Raw genomic sequence first — 21,956 nt, forward strand, 5'->3', positions numbered from 1 at the left:
CCACATTTTTTATTTTATCATAAACAAAGTTAGGTGTCAAGTAAGTCATACTTATGATTTCTAGAAAAAAATTAATATCACGTGACCTTTTCCGGAGGCACGCAAGCGAAACGGGGAAGCAACTCGTATGCCTTATCAATTATATATGTCGCTGTTATACTGGAAAAACTGACATTATACAATACACTTGGAAATGGAGTTTTGTTTGGTGTAGGTCGTTGTCTTCAGGATATGTGTAAAATGGGTTTAGAATAACGGAACAAATCGCTTGTCTTGGATCCGTTACTGAAATTGAAAAATTGACTTCGTTGACAGGTTATCTTCGATTTCTTAACAGTAGCTTGTTTGTTGTTCGCTGAGGTAGAAACAGTAAAGATGATAATAGAGAAAAAAAGATACTCTAAGTAGGTACAACACTCAATAAAAGAAACTATTCAATTTTATTGTTTATTTTTAATATCAAGATAGTGACAAAAAAACTTTAATAGTGTCTGTTCTAAGCTCTGCTCATGTTTAAATATCATATCTCATATTATATCCAATAGTAAACGAAACGAATATTATTCCTCAGCCATGTTTCAAAATGCCCATCATCCTCACTTTACCGCAACACAACTAAATAAGATTCCAGCCCCCTATTGTAGAGTGATAAAGACCTGCTCTATCAGATCCGACACGCGAGCAGACACAGTTTTACATATTGATGTGACATTCAGCGATAAATGCTTCAAGAACAACCGTTACAGGTAAAATGGTTATATTGTGTTATGTCATAATTTACACCGTGTCTGTGACTTGTAAAATAATGTTATAATAATTATTGATCTTTTACTAGCGCCCCGGCTTGGCTAAAGACTACAGGGTTGATACTAAAATATGTACCTACAACACTACGTATGCATATAATATTATGTAATCTTGTACCTATAATAAAAATGAATCTTAGTTTCTAAATTCTAAATTCTGTCGAGAAAGGCTCGATCAATTATTGGGCAATTTTTTTTAACGGAGGAAGGTTCTAATGGAGACAAAACACGAAATTGGGGTAATAGTGCAGAACAATGTTTACTGGGGCAGCTAGTTCTAACTTCTAAACATAGGTACTTAATATAAAATTTACTTTTAAATCAGCCTACGTATTACGATTACAAAAATTTATATATTTAAGCGTACATAGAGACGGTCAGTCGGCGGAGAGCGTTAAAAACTTTGTTTCAAATCTATTAGTGATAGTATAGTGATAACTGCTACGCTTTACTTGTATAATAATTTAGAAGATGATTCTATTACACGATAAGTAACCTAAAGTGGAGTCAGGACTATTTATTATCGCAACTGGATAGAAATTATAAATTAATACAAAACGCCACGCTATAACATTAAAAAAATATTCAATTTAACACGATCATAGTAAAATAATTTTTTAGCATTACACATTGCATAGTAGGTAATAAATTAAAATCTAAGGATACCTAACATATATTTTTATTGTGACTACTGACTACAATAATAAAGGAAAAAATAAAAAGCCTATACGAATGATATGAAACATTATTTTTTATCTAAAATCACAAAATTTCACGCGCGTTGGAAGCGTAACGCGATCCCAGTGATAGTAATTATGGTATAATATAAAATTAAAACGTTACTTTGTGATTACTTTTGTGGTAAGTTTATTTTAATTTGCACCTATTTAATATATCATCTAATATAAGTACTTATTATAACTAGGGTCCAGAGACCAGACTGCGTAAACTTCAGAAACAAAATTTGTTGAAAAACAAATTAGTGTTGATGATATTATATTATTTGTAGTTTTTGCTATGTTTTAAGCGCGTCACACACGGTGAAGATACTATAATATTATTTTATCTTAAGATACTGTAATATTTTATATTACAGTAGGTATCTTAAGGTATCCGGTATCAGCGTTCTGACCATCATTTTTCTTTTTGTCATTGCGTACTAAGACCCCTGTAGAACCGCCATCCTGTTACAAATGACCCACAAATATTTCGGGTCATTTGTAGGAATTGGAAGGAAAATAAAATACAGCCTAGCAAGTGATAACAGCAGCTGTTCTCCTATAATAATTATTGTGTCTAGTTTTACATATTATACATTAAAAAAAATTGTGTACAAAAAGAGCCTTTCTTTTCCATTACTATTTTTCTGTATAATGTTTCAAGTTATAAAACTAATTTGACTAATATTATCTGATATAGGTACACCAAGATAAAGTAAAAAAGTTAAACCATAAGCTTATACTTACAGTGGAAAAAGCAATTGAAACGTATAATAATTAAAAGTATTCTCACTAAAATGTTCTCTATCATTTTTAGGGGATTATAAAACAAGCGAATAAAAAAATTTAGCGATTGATGATGAGATACATACAGCTGTTGAGCAGTAAGAATTTGAGTAAAGGATGACAGCGACAAATTAACTAAACTGATGAGGAATATCTAAAAGTGGGTAATAATTATAAATCCAATTCATTTATTGAAATCGTAACTTTTGATTTCTCATTTCTCATCACTCGCAGTTAGTCACTCATAATGATATTATAACTTAAATTAATATTGCTTAAATAATTTACTCGTTATTATACGACGCTTCTTTTTAAATACAAAAAGTTAAAACCTATTAATCTCAATATTGCTTTCCCGCCAAAATAATTATCATATTTACACATTTTACTTATTTGCGAAAGCGCCATCTAGTTTAACTTTTCTTAAACTATTGTACAGCTCCCTCTATTTCATTTTATACAGTTTACTTTTTTATTAAAGCGCCATCTATGTAATATTTTCATAACTGAGTTTATGGATACAAAATGAGAATTCATGTAGTACGTCATACCACCAATAGATGGCGTTGCAATAAATGCTGTGTTTATAAAAACTAACATAGATGTCGCTACTGCGACCATAACGAGAAAATACGATGTTTTAATACAGCAAATCGATAAGAGATGGCGCTTTTCCTGAAAATATACTTTAGTTCTATTATAACGCAGTATTCTTTAGAGCGGATAACTTATTTAATAATTATTTTTGTCATCAATTCTTTTGATATGAAAAAATAAACAGTACCTAGTTAAGTACTTACTAATATTTTATAAAGAAATATTAATATACTTGTTGATTATGAGTGTATTGGGCTATGATGTGGTCTTATGATATCAAAAATTATCATGTAAATAATTATAATGGGATACTTCATACTAGCTAGCCCGCGCGACTTCATCGGAACATCGTAAATTTTATTATTTGAGCCAGTTAATAGTTTCTGAGATGAGTACCTACCAACCTTTACCTTCGAACATCATACCTAACAAACTCTTCAGCTTAATATGAACAAGCGATGTTAAAACAAAGAATTCCAAGAAATTAATACGAAATTATTATGTATGGATTTTTTTTGTGGGTAACTTATAAACATTGACATTCGACAATTTCCATCAATATCCATAACTGGTACTAAGTACCTATATTATTATTTACAAGCATTCCACCCGCGGCTTCGCTCGCTTTCTCTAAAACCTAATAAATTATATACTTTCTCAAACTTTCATCTTGAATCAATCTATTTAAAAAAAAACCGCATCAAAATCCGTTGAGTAGGTACCTAGTTTTAAAGATTTAAGCATACGTCATAGGGACAGAAAACGACTTTGTTTTATACTAGGTATGTACTTATTCCTCTGAGGTATGTACCTAGTGATTAACATAGATAACTTCGAAGTAACATCAACCAAATTACTATTCCATTAAAAAAAATATTTAAAGTCAATATAACCAACGACGTAAAAAAAAGCATCAGACTTTTCCTCTATTTAAAATGTCCTTTATAAACCACAAGGATAATGGATAATGTTATTTATTTTTTATCAAACAGGGAAAAGAAAAACACCAATATGAATCATTCTTTTTATTTTTTAAAATAATTATAGCTAACCGCTTCGGCAATAATAGTTACTATTCTCAGTTTAATGACACATTAAGCATTCCACGTTGTTAAAAAAAAATATAATTAATGGGTTAATAATTAATATTGTTTGTTCAAAATCTAAATTAAAAAATATTAACGCAACCAATAACACTAAAACTTAACTATAAATACAATTAAGTGACTATGAGTCGAGTAAGAAAAAAATAATAACTTCTATAAAAAATATAATATTTAATAAACACATTCGGGCTTAAAATAATTACTTTAAACATGGCATCGTATTAACACAATATTATCAAACTATAATAATTAAATAACTCTATACAAGAATAAAAAACTAAAACGAAAAAAGTCGTGGTTTCAACTAGAAAAAAACTTTCAAGATAGGTATCATTTATACCTAGACATCGAGGTACATAACACATCACTTCCTAAATTTATACACAATTTCATTTATTTACTTACAACGCCAAATGGAATTTTGTCTCCCATCTAAACATATTTTACTCTACGCCTAAATACATAGCCGAAATACAATAGATTTAATTTTGAATTTTATACAAGTGTTTCCATATAATTTACATTCGCCGAAAGTGTTACAAATTTTGTTCAATTTATCTACAATTTTGTTCACGACACTATCTCGTAAGAAATAAAAACAAAGACTAGAACACACCGATTGGGGAGAGATTAGAAAAGAATGTTGCAATCATCTTGTTGTTGCGAAATTTTTGTTGTTAATTTTGTTGTTGGGACAACAACATCGAAATGCCCGTGTGACATTATTGAGACTAGGCGTAAAACGTTGTAGTGAAAAAAATGCGCTGCTGGCCTTAATTTATCCGTATTTAAATAATTTCGCCAAAAAGGTACGATATAATTTTTTATTACCAACATTTATATTGACAGAATCACAGCTCAGTTTTATTGTTCTGATATCAAAACGCTTTTTGTACATAAAACGTTGTTTTTACCTTAAAATAGTCGTGGCATCGAAGGGTTGACCCGTTAAAACACCAATATATTCCATTAACTATTACATTTAAGTACATTTTTTTTGTATTTATGATTTTTTATTTCGTTGTTCACTACACAACACGGATTAAGTACTCGACTGTGGAAAAACGTAATTAATCCATGTTTTCTGGACCCCTTTATAAACCTACGTGTTACTGCATTTTTATAAAAGAGCCCACAATTACATTACATTTATTACTAACTTACACATTAAGAATACATGTAATTACGTCTACTTGTGTTATGAATTGAAAACCTGGTTATCTTGACTACGCTAAACTTACGAATAAATGTGTATATTTGGCTAAATATCGTAAAATAAGCAGATAATTTTAACAGAAACTACGAAGCGTTTAAAAATAAAAACAATAACAGTCAATAAGGATGATTAATTAAAATCAACAGCAATTTATTATTTAAAAACTTAACAAATAACAGCGCACTCGTGTTGCAGTCTGTTGTTACAGCAACAGGCCTGTTGTTGACCGTTGTTGCTGTTGCTGTTGTAGTTGCAACTTGCAGATGCAACACGCGTAACAATGTTAAATAACATTAAAATAAAAAATGTAATGTAATCGCAAGTTGGACGCGAATTCGATATTTTATGATAGAGACGTCGAAGATTATGAAATACCTAAGTAAAAAAATTATAGTTTATCTTTTTGCACACACTACACTAAGCCAAAAAGATTTTAGAGTTGAATTTTGTTAATTATTTTTAGTGAAGTATGTAGTGCGATATATTTTTATTCTTTGAAAGACGTCTATCATAAATTATATATTTTTAAAATTTTTGTCATCTGACAAGTACAGACGGCAAAAACAACTGCTTTTTATACATGAATGAGACGTTATTTCATAATATTCACCATTAAATATGAAATATTAAATATTCAAAAGGTAGGTAAGTGTATAAATTTTTTCATAAAGCTTTCGTGATAAATTTAAAAAATATAGTAGTTAGATAGATTTTTTAATTTTTTCGTCTCATTCGTAAAGAGCAGTAAAGGTAATGAAACAACTTATTACCCTAGTAACAAAAACTTGTAAAATATTAATTGTACGCATAAAAGCCAATTAAACTAAATGTATGCCACGACCATTTCTCAATAAAAACAAACCAACAGCGCATTATTGAAAAATACGGAATACTATTTCCCATATTAGTATCAAGTATCAACATAAACCATTACTATTGGTACTAAATCCGGAACACCGGGAAATACACGAGTAAGAAAGAGACAACCATATTTCCCGCCATTCCGTCCGCAAGCGATTTTTTGTCGCCTGTATTAATTAGGCTTATTAATGTACAGCTTAACTATGGAATTTCCATCGTAAAATAAATGTAGAAAAAATTTCACATTTTTCTTAATTCTTTTTTTCTGTCAACATTAAAAAATTTAATCGTCAAAAACTTAAACATAACTCTGTCAGACACAATCTGATATAACTATTCCGTTTCGATGATCACAGAAAATATCCTAGAGCCGGCACCCGAGCGGGTCTATATAATAATATTTATTGTATTTTTGCTGTCTAAAAAAATCCATATAAATTTGCGATTTCGAAAATAGATTATTTTTTTTACAAAATGGCGCGCGGCTGCCGGCTCGGACGCGATATTTGAACACTTTACTGGAAACGTAATTCTTTCTAAACATCTAATTTAGGATTCACGATCCGTGCTTCATATTATGTTTTATACAACTCGCACTATCGAGCGGTTTCCCTAAAACGATGGTTAATTATAACTTTAAAAATACCAAACGTCCATAAATTTTTTCCTTCTACTACGATCTAAATTTAAAACAATACAATTTATACAATATTCATAGGAACTTCTTTTGTTGTAATATTAAATTTATTTATATATTAAAATTTATTGAGGAATTTGTTTATTTTTTACATAAATAGCGATCCGTCCACTAGAGGCGGTGTCGGTTCATTCAGTCGAAAAGTTTTCAGTGTATTTTGTTTTTGTTTGTTTGTTTAATTTTAGTGAATATATCTCACGTTTCCCAGAAGTTTCATCGTCGGATTCCAGCGCGTATAACCGTCCATTATCATCCCAAATAATAAGATAAATCTGCCGAAAAGTTTTGTATTTCTAAAACAAATACGTAACTCGAAAGGAAAGTTGAAAGAAATCGTCGTCAACAACCAAACATCACCACGTAAACAATTAACGATTTTGGGCTATTGCATTGAGTTTTTTATTATTACATTGATACCTCGGGTTCTCGAAACCTACGAAATACCAATTACAATTGAAGAATGAAATAATCACGTACATTAAATCAGCTTACTTATGCCTTACCTATTACGATTACAAGTAGAATACTACGATGCGTGTCGTCTCGCGGACGACCGAACACCGAACCTTAATTATAATACATGATGATAATATTAAAAGAATATTCGGCAACACTTGACATTCTCATCGGAAACTGCAAGTTCACTCCCGTTTACAGAAATGGGACTGATCTTGCAGTTCAATTGTAAACTATAAATCTATTGTTGCAACTGTTCAGCTGCTCTGTGGTTTTTAAAGCAAACGCTTTGCGATCTCTCGATCGAATGGGCTATTGTTTATTTAGAATGTAAATATATGAAATGAAAATAAAACATTTAAATGTATGGGCTTAGTCTGTGTTCGTGTAAAAGAATGTCTCGTGTCTCTAATCAAGACTTTCGAAGATTCGTTCTTCGACTGTGCTTTTATAATATTATTATCCGTTTGTATGTTCGTCCAGTAGACATGTTTCAGTGTAAAATCGCTATTTAAACACTCTGAAATAAATGATAATACGGCAGTCTTGTGAAACATAACTCGTTCATAATTATTTACAAACCTACAAATTAATACGTAAATATAAGATAATTCTTTTAAAATAATAATTATTTAATAAAATAAAGTATTCTTTTAGATTATAAACAAAAGCATCAACATTGTGCAACAGGCCTATATATTTACAACATTAATCTAATATGGCATAAAAATAAAATTAACTTTAGCCAAGTTTATAAATAAGATAAATGAATAATAATTTTGAATTCGATAAACAGATTTGTGCGTAAATCTTGACTAGCATAAGATGTGTTATTGCGCGAAATGAAATAAAATTAGAAATAATAATAATAATGTAAATAGATTTAATTGGAAAATATTGCAACTCAATATTGCGGGATCGCCGTAACGTCGCGATAAAACGTGCTCATTTTGGCACATCGAAAACTTTGTACTCAGCTAAGCAATCTTGCAATACAGCTATAAAATTAAAAATAAATATATCCGATAACGCTCAACGTCAACCAAATAAATATAATTTCGATTGCACTGAAGTCTGTCCGTCTCTACATCTAATTACTTGTTCGGGCGAGTTTTTGTTCCATTTTGTTCATTTATTTATATAAAGGTACATTTACTTCCATATGTACATAATTTTTCACCTAAACGTTCCCTATTTACACCAGTTAGTCTATCTAAAATTTAGCATTATCTTTAATCACTGTATAATTTTAGTCGACTAATATAGTTTCATCAATTTTGCATCGAAAAACAACAATTTAGACATAGAAAACAATCACTAACCGGAGGCGATTTCGCGCTCCTGCCGAAATAAATCCATTTCAAAAATATACGAAAATTTTAAACATTTTCCTTATCGAGTATGAGTTCGCGAAATGGAAATCGCATCGAATTAGTAATAGTCATAGTTTCACGGTTGCGGGTTCTGCTGCAGGTGAACAGCTTGTTGTGCTGCTTGCTGGGCGGCTTGTGCGGCTTGCGCTGCTTGTGCGGCTTGTTGGGCGGCCTGCGCGGCTTGTGCGGCTTGCATGTGCTGCTGTTGGACCACTTGTTGGGCTGCTTGGGCCGCCTGGGCTGCTTGTGCCGCCTGAGCGGCTTGGGCTGCTTGCGCCTGTGCTTGCGCGGCCACGGCTTGCTGGGCCGCCTGCTGTGCCGCTTGTTGCGCCGCCTGCTGGACCGGCGACGGCAGGTTGAAGCCGAGCATGCGCGGGTCGTGCAGCCGCAGCGCCTGCTCGAGCCGCTGCTCCTGCGCGAGCCGGAAGGCCTCCACCAGCTCGGGCGACAGCTGCGGCGGCACGTCGGCGGGCGGGAAGCCGCCGTTGTGGCGCAGCGGGCTGGGCGCGTCGTGGCCGGCGGCCTGCGTCACGGCCAGGCGCAGCGCCTCGGCCTGGCTGCGCAGCAGCGCCTCGGCCTGCTGCACGCGCAGCGCGTCGGGCGCGGGCGCGGCGGGTGGCTCGCCCGCGGGCGGCTCGCGCGCCAGCTGCTGGCGCATGGCCGTCACGAGGTTGGCGGCGGCCACCTGCACGGCGCTGGGCGCGTCGCCGGGCTGCGCCATCATGTTGGCGGCGGCGGCGGCGATGGCGGCCACGCGCTCGTCGCCGTAGTGGCCGTTGTTGCGCAGCAGGTCGGCCAGCTTGCCGCCGCCCGCGTCGGAGCCGGCGGAGGAGGACAGGCGGCCGTTGGAGGAGGAGTCGGAGGGCGCGGGGGAGGGCGGCGCGAGGTTGAGCAGGCCGGAGCCGCCGGCGGACGACACGGCGGCGAGGATGTCGCGCTCGCGCCGCTCGGCCGCCGCGCGCGACAGCACGTACTGCGCCGCGAACTGGTGCTTCGGCTCCATGCGCATGTGCTCCATGTGAGAGAGGAGACCTGCAACGTGACGGCGGACAGTTAGCGTCTGATACAATATACGATCTCTAAACCACCTCATTTTTTACCGATTTGCTATGAACATATAATATTATGAATAACGAATTAAACCATGATTATGTTTTTTCTTGAAAATTCCATATCCATACTAATATTATAAATGCGAAAGTAACTTTGTTTGTCTGTCTGTTACTCAATCACGCCTAAACTACTGAACAAATTTGCATAAAATTTGGTATGGAGATATTTTGATACCCGAGAAAGGACATAGGCTACCTTTTATTGCGAAATATGTACCACAGGCGAAGCCGGGGCGGACCTCTAGTTATTAATAAACATCAAACTTCCTTTGTTTTAAACAAATATCGATAGCAATTTCAGGGAAACAAGATAGTTCAGTTAACCATAATATTGATATTGAGCTTATTTTACGACTTCGTACAAATATTGCTTACCGTTATCTGAATTTATTTTGTTATAACAATTTTATTAGTAATATTAGGTTTTAATAGAAATAAATAATTATTCAGGTTTATGTTCCTATTTCATACTGAAGTAATAATGAAATAGTTTTACTGTCAGTTAAAAATAGACACTCATAGACCTATGACTAACACTAGTGCATTGTTTTTATCTTTGCTTTATCTTTTATTTCCTATTGTCACTTAATTATTTTTCCATGTCGCGACATTAATGGTTTATTTTATATTGTGATTGAACAAGTTTTATTAGTCATAACATATATACTAAAATCAACATGCTATATTAGGGAGTGGTTTTTATGTTTTCTTCGTTTTATTCTCAATTTTATTAATATCTACTTTTGCAAATATACATTTAGGTATAAATATTAATAACTTGTTAGAATGTTCTAATGGATAAAAAGTCAATTATTTATCTAGTAATTTTTCTAACATTTTTAAATTTATCTTATTCTTTGACTGTTATCAAAATACAAAAGTAATGTTTATTTCACAAGAAGAGAACTGCAAAACAAAGCTGCTTTTATATACATAGGTAGGTATACCTAATATAATAAATTCTAGCAAGAATACTAGAAATAAGTAATAAGTATTCCTTATAATTTATATTATGTGAAAGACGAGGACTGCAACTGCTTCTTATGCTCCAAAACACTACAGAACATCTAAGCTGCCAGTACTTTGCATTGCTGAAATAAAATGTCTATCTATAATTGGTATACGTACCACTCTCATGTGTGAAGACGGCCTGACAGACGGAGCAGGGCCACATGCGCAAGCCGCTGGTGAGCTGCGTCTCCGGGTGGCACGCGAGGTGCTTCCGCAGCGAGCCCTCGTTGACGTAGTGCTTGCCGCACACCGGGCACGGGTGGTTGGCCGTCCGCCGCTTGGCTACGTAAGGGTCGACAGGTTTAGCTTGCGCTGGGTACGGTGATGTGGCAGGGGGGCCTACCAGACCACCAGGAGAGGTTAGTGGTTAGGGAGGGAGGGAAAAACAGATGCGTTAATAACTTTGTTATGGTAATGTACGCGACCAATGCCTCTTTTGAAATGTGATTATAGCAGTGGGTCTTTTAAATAGTGTCAAAATGTATCTTAAGTAGTATAGGAAGTATTGAGATTGGAATGTAACAAAAGTTATTTGTTAAGGCATTTCAACAAGAGGCATTCGTCAAACTTATACTAATAAACAGGAAACTAAAGTAATCAATTAGCGATGGAGCTGACGACGAAGAATGTTGAAGTCTTCTGCTATAGATAAACAAAACATGTTATGACAGCGAGCGCGGAACGCCATCCGAAGAATCGTCTAGAACAATAAATGTTTGCAAAACATCCAACCCTTCTAATAGACGAAACAATAATAAACGAAGCTACGAATGGCGTCCCGTCAGATACTTAAATTACAGATTTATGGAAACGATACGTTTTTCTGTTGATTTAAAAACCAACACCCCTCATGGCTTTTTGCCAGCTGGAAGCTTTTTCGTATCATTGTAAAACGCTAACCGTATATTTCGTGGAGACAGTTAAAGAATATCTAGCGATTTAACAAACTTCCAGTGGCTTAACTTACAGGCTAATAAATCTCTTCCGTGGGAGCGAACGTTAAATGACAGTGACTGGATTCAGGGAAAAAGAAGCGAGTCGCTTAGCAAGGAAGAGATGGCTTAAACTAGGTTATCAGCTAAGAAATGTTATCTATCTGTATAGATGACGTTCCTTGTCGAGCAGTCTGGAATGGGGGAATGCTTACTCGCAACACCGGACGCGTTGGGGTCCTTGTGTGTGTTCTTCATGTGTTCGACGAGGGCTTCGCCCCCGAACACGACTTTGTGGCAAATGGGACAAGGGGTGGCGGTGGCGCCCCCGATCATGAGCGCTGCGTGTTGCTGCAAAACACCAAGGTGCAGCTGAAGCTCCTGTTCCACCGGAGCGATGCGGGCATAGTGTAAATATTAGCAACATCGTATAATAAATACATGGCGAAAGTGAATTTTGAAATTAACATAACGGTTGTAACTAAATATAACGGCCAAAGGGAATTTTGATTGGTGAATTGTTTTTTGAAATAAAAATGCCAAAAGAGAAAAGAAATTAACTAAAACGATATTACTCAAATTTAAAAGTTGTACAAAGTTTTTTAACAAACAAATTGAAGGTAAAATATAATATTGCTGAAATATATACCTACATATTTAAATACAGTTGTAAGTTGTAATAATAATAATATAGATGTAGTGTAATTTTACATCATTGAACAGAGAAAAAGCTAAAGTATATTCATTATTTATCATTGTATGTATTGTTTATGAAATTATGAGTAAGTAAGTATTTTTAAGTAATTTAAATGTTAATTCAGACTCATGCATTACTCATAGAAATATCTGTCATATTCATCTCAAATGCAATTATTTGGTAACACTTTTCACAACATATTTTAATACAACTCAAAAATCTCACAAAACTCAACTCAACTTCTAATTTTCATTCGATAAAGTTGTCTATAATATGTATTCTAATCCTTTCATATTTACCTCACAATGTCATTCAAGTAAACTAGACTAAACATCTTATTCGAGTCACACAATCACTTCACAACTCAACCACTCAACTCACAACACATTCACTCACACTCACAATCTCAAAACTCAACATCTACTAACCTTAGCTGTATGAGTTCTCAAACTACTCTCAGTAGCGAAGCCCTTGCCACAAATATTGCAATGGAAGGGTCGGTTCTTGGCCCTTTCGACCTGGGCATCATGGTTTCTTAAGTGCTGTTGGAGATTTGATAGCTGTATGAATGCTCGCCCGCAGTCTGGTAAGTGGCATTTGTATGGTCTCTCGCCTAAGGGAAAAAATATTAATTAGTTGAGAAATTGAGTATTAATAGAGAATTTAGTAATAGTTAGTAGCGAGAGAGTTTAGTACACTCGGTGCCGCTGTCAGAATAAGTGCGGTTTATGGTAGTGAAATAAATTTCTAAATTGATTAAGTTGGTAGTTTTTGTGTTTATCCATTTGAAATAAACTAAGAAGCAACATTTTTCTTAGTAGGTAATATAGGTACTAAAGCTATAGGTAGTCTATAGATGTATATTTACACTTTAGTCTAGGTATATTATATGATATGGATGATCAATGAAACTAATTAAATCAACCTTTGTAGTGAAGCTTAAAGCTTTATATAAAGCTATACCTATCAAAAAAGCTATAATCCAAAATGATCATAAAACATATTATTATTATAGTACAATCACACTTTCTGACAAGTCTTTTTTTATTACTAAAACTTAACATTGGCAACCCTATTTTTTATCGATTACCGAACCCAGGACCGTGTGTTCTTGAAACATAAAAGCAACAGTTATCTACTTGGAGATAATAATCTAACTTATTATTAATTAAATGTAACGATTGATTGATTGTCCACTTAACTACGATCCATCTAGTACCAGTCAACCAGTTACACGCTTGTTGGTAATATATTTAATTATAGTAAAGAACATATTAATTCTATGTGATATTTTTTATTTATATAATATAATATTTATTTACTTAGAAATTTTATAACAACAGGACATAATATGGTGCAAAGGGCGGTCTTGTCGCTCAATAGTAAGTTCTACCAAACAATTAATGGGGAGCAGGAAGTTTCATAATTTAATAATATTACCTTTTTGAAAAATACAGTTTCAATTTTACTATTCGAAAAATACAATATACCATTCACCGCTAGATGTCGCTACAGTTATCATTACATATTTAATTATTCGAGCTACTGAAATTATGTATTTGATATAAACTGTAAAGTTTCATAAATATTGATTGAGCAGTTTTGCTATGAATATGCATGCATTAGAATTGTTAATTATTTACGTCGGTAAATCCTTATTTTTAGTAGATTTTAGTATTCAATAAAGTATAGTAGGTGTAATGAGATGTTATGTATAAGTACCTACATATAAGATTGCGAAAAGCAGTCAAAAATTCAAAATATATCAGTTTCATAATATGTAGATACCTTTACTCATAAAATACCGGGTTCATATTTATCATAACATTGTGTTCAATCAATATTCATTAAATCAGAACAAAATTAAGTGACGGATAAAACAAGTCTCGACCTAACCCAACATTGACCCGCGATATTTTTAAATAACCGTCATATAACTTCCTCATCGGTTAAAACTGTTTTATTTTTAAAATTGGAACGCTTCCTTACGGGTCAACGGTCATGAACACGTGACGTATTACCTGACCCTGTTCTGTTCCATTTTTAAATTCGTCCATTGTTCAGCAAGTTCCGAATTTAAAAGCATTCGAAATTGACGTTCATCTTTAAATTTGGAACAGCGTCTAACGGTTGGCGACCTTCGCTCACCGAATAACCCGAAAAACCGCGACCTAACCCAACGATGACCGCGGTTCCATTTTTAAAATAAAACCATAATAAAACCAACGCATACTTTTAGCCTGTACTGCAAGCAAATGCATAGGTCATTGAACGCACGCACACATAGCCGTTGACACGCGCACACACACACGTATAGTATCTTTTCGCATGGTCCTGTCGTTTGAATGTGTTAGTGTTTTTGCATGTTTGGGAAGAATGCGTGCACACATGGAGCCATAAAGAAAGATATTGTAGAATTATTTCCTACTATAGATGCAATAAGATAGATGTATTAGAGTACGCTTAGAATTATATAGTTTATCGCGCTAACGGTTCGATTGCTTTATTTATTGACGATAAATGTTTGTATCTTGGCTCTTCGATTTGGAATATAAATGTGTTTTTAGAGATATTTTTATAGGTAGTTTTGTGGTAGATTGAAATTTGTGATATCGCTAATCGCATGCGTTTTCGAATAGGTATAATCAAATTTTAGTTACATAGGTGTTAGATAATTTTTGATAATATCTATCTTTAATTTAGGACACTGTTCATATAAAGATACGTCATGATAAGTAGGTATTTCAGTAAATAGTTAAAAGTCTGACGAGACGCATGCTAACGCATGTCTAACATATTTAGAATGTGGTTAAAATTTCATTCATTTAAAATAACTACAGACATTAATTTTAACGTCAGTAAGATATTTTAAAATAAAATCAGTATTTTTAGTACTGCTTAGTGAAATAAGAAGATATTTCCTGATGAATACGGAAGCGCTTTAGTCTCTCCTTGAATAAAATAAGGTTTTCTTATTAGAGCAATAACTTATTGGAGAACAATCTGTTTCATTCAATTATATCTGTATATATATGTATCTATAGTCATAATGTAATAAGTATTTTAGTATAAACTAGCTTCCGATCGCGGCTTCGCCGTGGTGTTTTGATAAAAGGCAGCCTAGGTATGTTCTTTCTCAGGGTCTAAAGATTGTGCCAAATTTCATCAAAATCGGTTGAGAGGTTTAAGCGGGAAAGCGTAACAGACAGACAGACAGAGTTACTTTCGCATTTATAATAGATATTAGTAGGGATAGTAATTAAAGGAAAAAAGACCAAAACCTATTTACTAATTATAACACATAGGAGTATCTACAGATGACCTACCTAATTAATGCCTTATTATAAGGTAAGGTATAATTTTAAGGTTTTTATTAATCGTTAAGATAGTATAACTAAATAGTATATATTTTATCTAGGTATTAGGTGTATTGTAGATAGAAAAAAATATACCGGTCGAATTGATAATCTCCTTTTTGTCAAGTCGGTTATTAAGAAATAAGAAATATACTTAATGTGAGTACAAAGATACGAAATCAATCCCTATAAATCGTCATTTTAAATTATTGAGAAACGGAGAAAGTTTCCAATATGTAGAGGGTGTAAAGTCTACGCTAAATGATATCTAGACTAAACATTTGACTAGACTGGAAGACAAGCTACAAATAACATTAACATCTGTATCAGAATCGATTTCATTGCAATACTAATAGTCTAATGTTTTAAAGATTGTTTTACGATGGATTAAGAAATAATAGAGTATCAATATTATGTATATTACTATATTATGAGTATGGTTTTTATCTCTTATTTATGAGTAATATTGTATTGTTTGTTTCCCAAAGACAAATACATAAATTATCTATGGTATCAATTAGGATATAATTACTGAACTAATCGTTATAAAATTTCAAATTTAATAAATAAACTGAAAAGCCAATCGTTAAAATGTGATCAAAAACACGTGTAACATTCTAAAACAAAAGTTAGTTTCAAAAAATTCCATCACAAACTAAAATTCTAATAGGATATTTCAAAAGTCGAATCTAATCTGAAACTTCCCGCGCAGATTAAATCTTGTCTATGGGCAAATATTTCTTCCGGGTTCACCGTTCTCTATACTATTGTAGCCGGCCAACCATTTTTCAAGCCATACAACCTACGCGTAAAACCAACCAGTATAACAAGACCCCTCGCAATTTCTAATAATCCTTTTTAACCCTTTGAATGCGCGCGGCTCCATACGCGCAGTGGGTCGCTCTAAAATGGACGCTTGGCTATGGTTATTTTTGTTATTTCTCTATGAATAAATGCAAAGGGAAAGGCGTTTGCCTTAGCACAGTTTGTCTGATGTTGCCAAAGGATGCTATCCAGTTAGATTGTAATATTTATCGATATTAATTTATTTCTGAACGTTTTTAATGGGCCTAATTTGAGGTAAACGAAATCATTTAGTATCAAGCGGAATATTTGATCAAATGTGTCGAATGGTTTGACTTTAATTAAATATTTATGTTTAAAACGACCTATATTTTAAAATATCTAAGTAATTATTACAATTATCTGTAGCGTTTATATCTACAAACATAATTTAAACCAGCTATATCATAATTATTATAGCTCCAAAGAACCTTTCTAGAAGAAACTTCTTCTAAACAGACTAGGTAAAATCATAAAATAAACGCATTTTCCATTAATCTTTGAAACAATCTAATGTACCTCCATACCTCCCAAGTTTCACGGGACCTCTTATATTCCATTAAAAATACAGGAAACAATACTAGATCCAAGCCAGACCGGCTAAAGCCTACGCATTCGATATACATACAAAAGTACTTTCCTAATGCAAGCTGTAGTCTTAACTGCGTAGGCTTCAAATTCTTAACCTAACAATTGTTCGCGGAAAAACTTGTATAAGTGCTTTTATTTTTTTTGCATTGTATACGTGTTTTTTTTTTTTGTTTGAGTGATATTTTTAATCTGTAGGTTAATTATGATAGGTATTTTATGTAAATTCATGTGAATATAACGACATGATAACATAATATTATCATGATATTGAATAAATACAATAATTTATTAAAACATTAAAATAGTAACGATTTTTTAATTTTACACAAAAATAAAAAAGCAATCATTCTAGAACATCAAATAACGTCGATTTTAAAACGACGCGGCGAGCGCGCTCGTTGCGAATTTATTTTTGAATTTGGAACGCGTCTTATGCGCCATTTTGACTAGTGAACGAATCTTGCGTGTTTTCTTGTTTAATAACGCGTATGATTTGGTTTCAATTTGATTGATTATCTCCGAGAACTTATGACAGTGTGAAATATTAATGGTGTTAATTCAACGCCTTTTAATACAGGAAACGGAATGGCGAAGTTGACTGTGTTATTTTAAACCAATAAATATTTAAGGATTAAGTATTTCGTTATAAATAAATTTATAGTGAAAAACTATGATGTGTCCACAAAATATTCTATATAAAAGTAGGTAGGTACCTATTAAATGTAAGATGAGCCTATTTAAAGAAATAACTGCTGAAGTTTCAGTTGGAACTACCTACGTATACTCAGTAATGATTATGTCGAATTCAGAGACAAAACAGTATTTCTTTATCCTACAATCTCGCACGCCAAAAATACTACATAAATTGTAAAATAAAAAATTCAAATAAAAACCCATCCATCTACACACATCTATAACCCAGACGCATTCAACGCATACAAACATACTCAAAATGCAATCAAAAAAGCGTGTTCGGTAATGGCGCATCGAACAGCGAATACAACAAAATGGCGGATTGCGTCAATACTGTATGGCCGCCCGACGCAGGTGGAATACTATTATATTTTTTCGCCACCCCTCGCAGGGGGATAGTTGGGGATGCGTGGCCACCCCCGCGCGAGGGGGTTGTCCAATAATTTAAATTTCCGAAGCATTAATATGGTATTAATTTTATGCGCTGCGTTCAGATATTGGTTGTAAAATATAGTGCGTTTGTAATGGTGTCTGATGGTGTATTGATCGTGTATTTTGATAGTTTAAGGGGCCCTTGTTCAAAATGTATGTTTCTAAATCATGGTTTTTGGATATAAATCATCATATTTAAAATCCTAAAAAAATATATAGCACAGATAAACGTTTGATCTAGTGACTTTTTTGGATAAAAACACAATATTAAACATTTAACTCGATCAAAAAAAAATCAGAAGTAACATCGATTTTGAAAGCATAATCAGTTTTATGAGAATTAGGGGAACGCTATGTTTATGAAAATTTTACATTTCATTTACTAATCAGGTTTTACAGGGAAATTTTTGGATAGATTTATAATTTAGCCCTTATTTTTTTCTATATAAAATATAATACGTAAAATGCGACTCGCGCGCACCACGTCAGTGCCGCCAGAGTCCAGCCGGACGTCATCGAAGGAGGACCTGTGCTAGTTTTGCTCCCGACCACGTTGTAGTCGCCGCTCGCGTATTAGAACCGAGCGGCGAGTAAAACGGCGAGCACGTCACGGTATAAATAAATCAGTAGTTTGATTTTGTTTGTTATCCTAGGATTATTGTTGTAAATATAAATTAACTTCTTATTCTATTAAACGAGCAATATTTGCATATTAATATATTTGTTTGTAAATACAGTGTGGAAATTTTCGATGGGCCCTGGGTGAAAGTACTAGAAATACTGGAGATAGCAAATTTCCTTTATTTTTAAAAAGAAATAGAACTGCATTCAAAGATTTTCAAAAATTCATTTTCTTCGACCGGGAATCGAAAGAACTATAAAATCCGTTGCGTAGTTTCAAAGATTTAAGCGTACAAAGGGACATAGAGACATAGGGACAGTGAAACCGACTTTGTTTTATACTATGTAGTGATTTAAAAAAATTACCTTGTAAAATGTTTTAAAAATTACCTTGTTGTAAAATAGTCACACTTTTTTAAGTTGGTTGAATACACTAACATACTTATTACATACTTATATTCAATTACATATTATTTTGCCTTTTTTATTTGTTTTACTTTTAATTATTATTACCAATATTTTCAGAAGAAAATAAATTAATGTATCCAGAACGAGAGTTTAATTTTAAACTTTAAATGTATGTATAAAATAGACCAATAAACCAGAAGCGTTCTTTATGTTGAGATGATGTTGATTCTACAATAAAAATGTTAGATTCCATGATATTTTTATTTCTAAGAGCAAATATTTTTACGAGAAATTAACAATAAATTATCTTTTATATTGTTTCTATCGATTTGAATAATAAAGTAAAATTTGAAAAAGGAATGTTACCTTTCAGAAAAATTTGCTATCCCTGTATTTCAAGTACTTTCCATTCAGGGCACATCGAAAACTTCCACACTGTATATATACAAACAAATATATAAAAATGCAAATATTGCTCGTTTAATGGTATAGGATAAGTAGTAAATTTATTTATCAAATACATTCCTACGATAGCAAATAAAATCGAACTACTGATTTATTTATACTGTGGCGTATTCGCCCGCCTTCATAGGTCACCGGAGTTCATGCCGCGCCGGCTCCTGCGCAACTCGGGCGCGAGCCGTCTCGCAGTGCCTAAAATGCCTAAACTTTCAGTATAATGGGCTCTTAAATTGTAAAAATGTCTTTAATCACTACATAGTATAAAACAAAGTCGCTTACTCTGTCCCTATGTCCCTTTGTATGTCTAAATCTTTAAAACTACGCAAACGGTTTTTATGCGGTTTTTTTATTAGATAGAGTGATTAAAGAGGAAGGTTTGAGTATACCTATAATTTATTAGGTTTTAGACAAAGCGGGCGAAGCCGCGGGCAGAAAGCTATAGTATCGTATAATGCGTTGACACTACAGAAACATGAGATAGAATGAAGTAAATATAAGATTTCATGTGAAGTCTCAAATCTGAACATTCAGCTACATAATTGACTAAGACGGTAGTAGAGCCCTATTAATTATTTTCACACTTATTTTTAAACAAGCTACTTATAGCTTTGTTGATCATTTACAAATCTTATTTCACTAGTCATAAATGTATAAATACAAAAAGAAGCTAGACATTGAATATTAATGTTCAAAAAATAAATCAAACCCTTCCAGTAAAAATAACAATAACAGTAGCATTTAACTCAATAAATGTTGAAAGTTGAAACTCTCCAAGAATCGCAAAAACGATAAAAGTACTCAAACTTTTATCTCGGATTCCATCTTTTTTCCTGTTCAACGTTTTTTTTTTAATTTTCACCGCAGTGCTATCTTGCGAATGCTTCAGTGGTCAAATAAAAACTTATGAAGTGTTCAGGGAATATGAAAGATGTGGAGACGACGTTGTATTGTTGGTACGTTATTTTAAAAAATGTATAGGATATCATTTCTACTGTTTTGTCGTGAAAATAATATGCCAATTATGTATGTACAATGTAGATGGTGTGCGCAGTAGGTAAATATTGACATTACTTAAGCAAAGTTTATTTGTTTAATTATATACCATATTTGCTACTAAATTACTCTACTATTTCCTGTATAAATCGTTAGTTGTTTTGTAAATAATGTGGTTAAACAGTTTATGTGGATTACCCCAATTCTATTTGTACATAGATAAGCTATTATCAAATTTATAATTAAATTAGGTAATTAACAACATAAATAATTATTATAAGTCATAGTCATAGGTAAAGTATCATATCAGAATTCAGATATTATTAAATTAAATTATTAAAACTTACATTTACAATCTTGAATTTCTATTCAGATTTTTTTTTAGAAAAACAATTTTCATCGACTCCACAGTTTCTCTGTTCCTAACAGTCAAGTTTAAGAAAGATAGCCAGCGAACTCCTGAAAAGGGTACACGTTTCGAAGAGTAAAAAGATTGGAGCGAGCGCGAGGGAGTTCCAACAAGAAAAATGTAAAAAGAAAAAGAAAAGTGTTAGTTTTCTTCGAAGTTGCGCCGTCTGCTGGCTAAGGTTGCCGCTAACGAGTTTACGGAATTTGTTTTTGTTGATTTTTCTCTGTAATTGCTGACTTTGTAACTTTCGCTAGGTGTGGCAAATGTTAAAAGGTGATATTTAGATTAATTAATACGATATTTCGGTACCTATATACTTAATTTTGTGACAGTACCACAGGACAGTACAGATACTTTAAGACAGTTTAAGATATTTAAATTTAAATGTTCATTATAATATGTATATACCTAATCAATTTCAAATCCAGCTAAATATACTTCCTTAGTTAAAAACAAAGTACCTATAATAGCCACCTATGACTACCAAATAAAAAAATATATGCTACTTTCCTATTCACCCAGTATGTTTTATTTATATCTTCCTATTTGATTAAATGATATCTAGTATTAACCAAGTGATAGTTCTCTTCTGGACTATTAAAAACATTTTCAGCAAAACAATATAAAAGGTCATATTGATAAGATTAATTGATAAAATATTAAACAAAAACTAATTTGTGTCAGCCCTAGACAAAGATCGTGTGAACAGAAGAAGGTTGGCGTAGTTCAGTGACTATTTTTATTCATTTCGAGACGGTTTAAATTTAAAAGCGCTTACA

At 33.3% G+C, this 21,956-nt stretch overlaps 1 protein-coding gene across 6 annotated transcripts in view; it reads right to left on the bottom strand.

Moving 5' to 3' along the window:
* Window positions 1-3,918: 3,918 nt before the first annotated feature.
* Window positions 3,919-21,956, bottom strand: part of dati (zinc finger protein datilografo) — a 105,443-nt gene continuing 87,405 nt past the window's right edge. For all 6 annotated transcript variants that reach the window (XM_089710229.1, XM_089710228.1, XM_089710230.1 and 3 more), the window contains exons 7-10: window positions 12,798-12,982; window positions 11,888-12,053; window positions 10,858-11,079; window positions 3,919-9,649 (exon numbers count right to left, since the gene is read on the bottom strand). In XM_089710229.1, coding sequence (XP_089566355.1) covers window positions 8,694-9,649; window positions 10,858-11,079; window positions 11,888-12,053; window positions 12,798-12,982 — 1,529 coding nt within the window. In that variant the 3' untranslated portion in view covers window positions 3,919-8,693. The remainder of the gene's footprint in view (window positions 9,650-10,857; window positions 11,080-11,887; window positions 12,054-12,797; window positions 12,983-21,956) is intronic.

This window comes from Colias philodice, chromosome 24, assembly GCF_061535455.1.
Source record: "Colias philodice isolate Cphi_HAF_F1 chromosome 24, ilColPhil1 Martin Lab GWU primary, whole genome shotgun sequence".
Classification (NCBI taxonomy): Eukaryota; Metazoa; Arthropoda; class Insecta; order Lepidoptera; family Pieridae; genus Colias; species Colias philodice.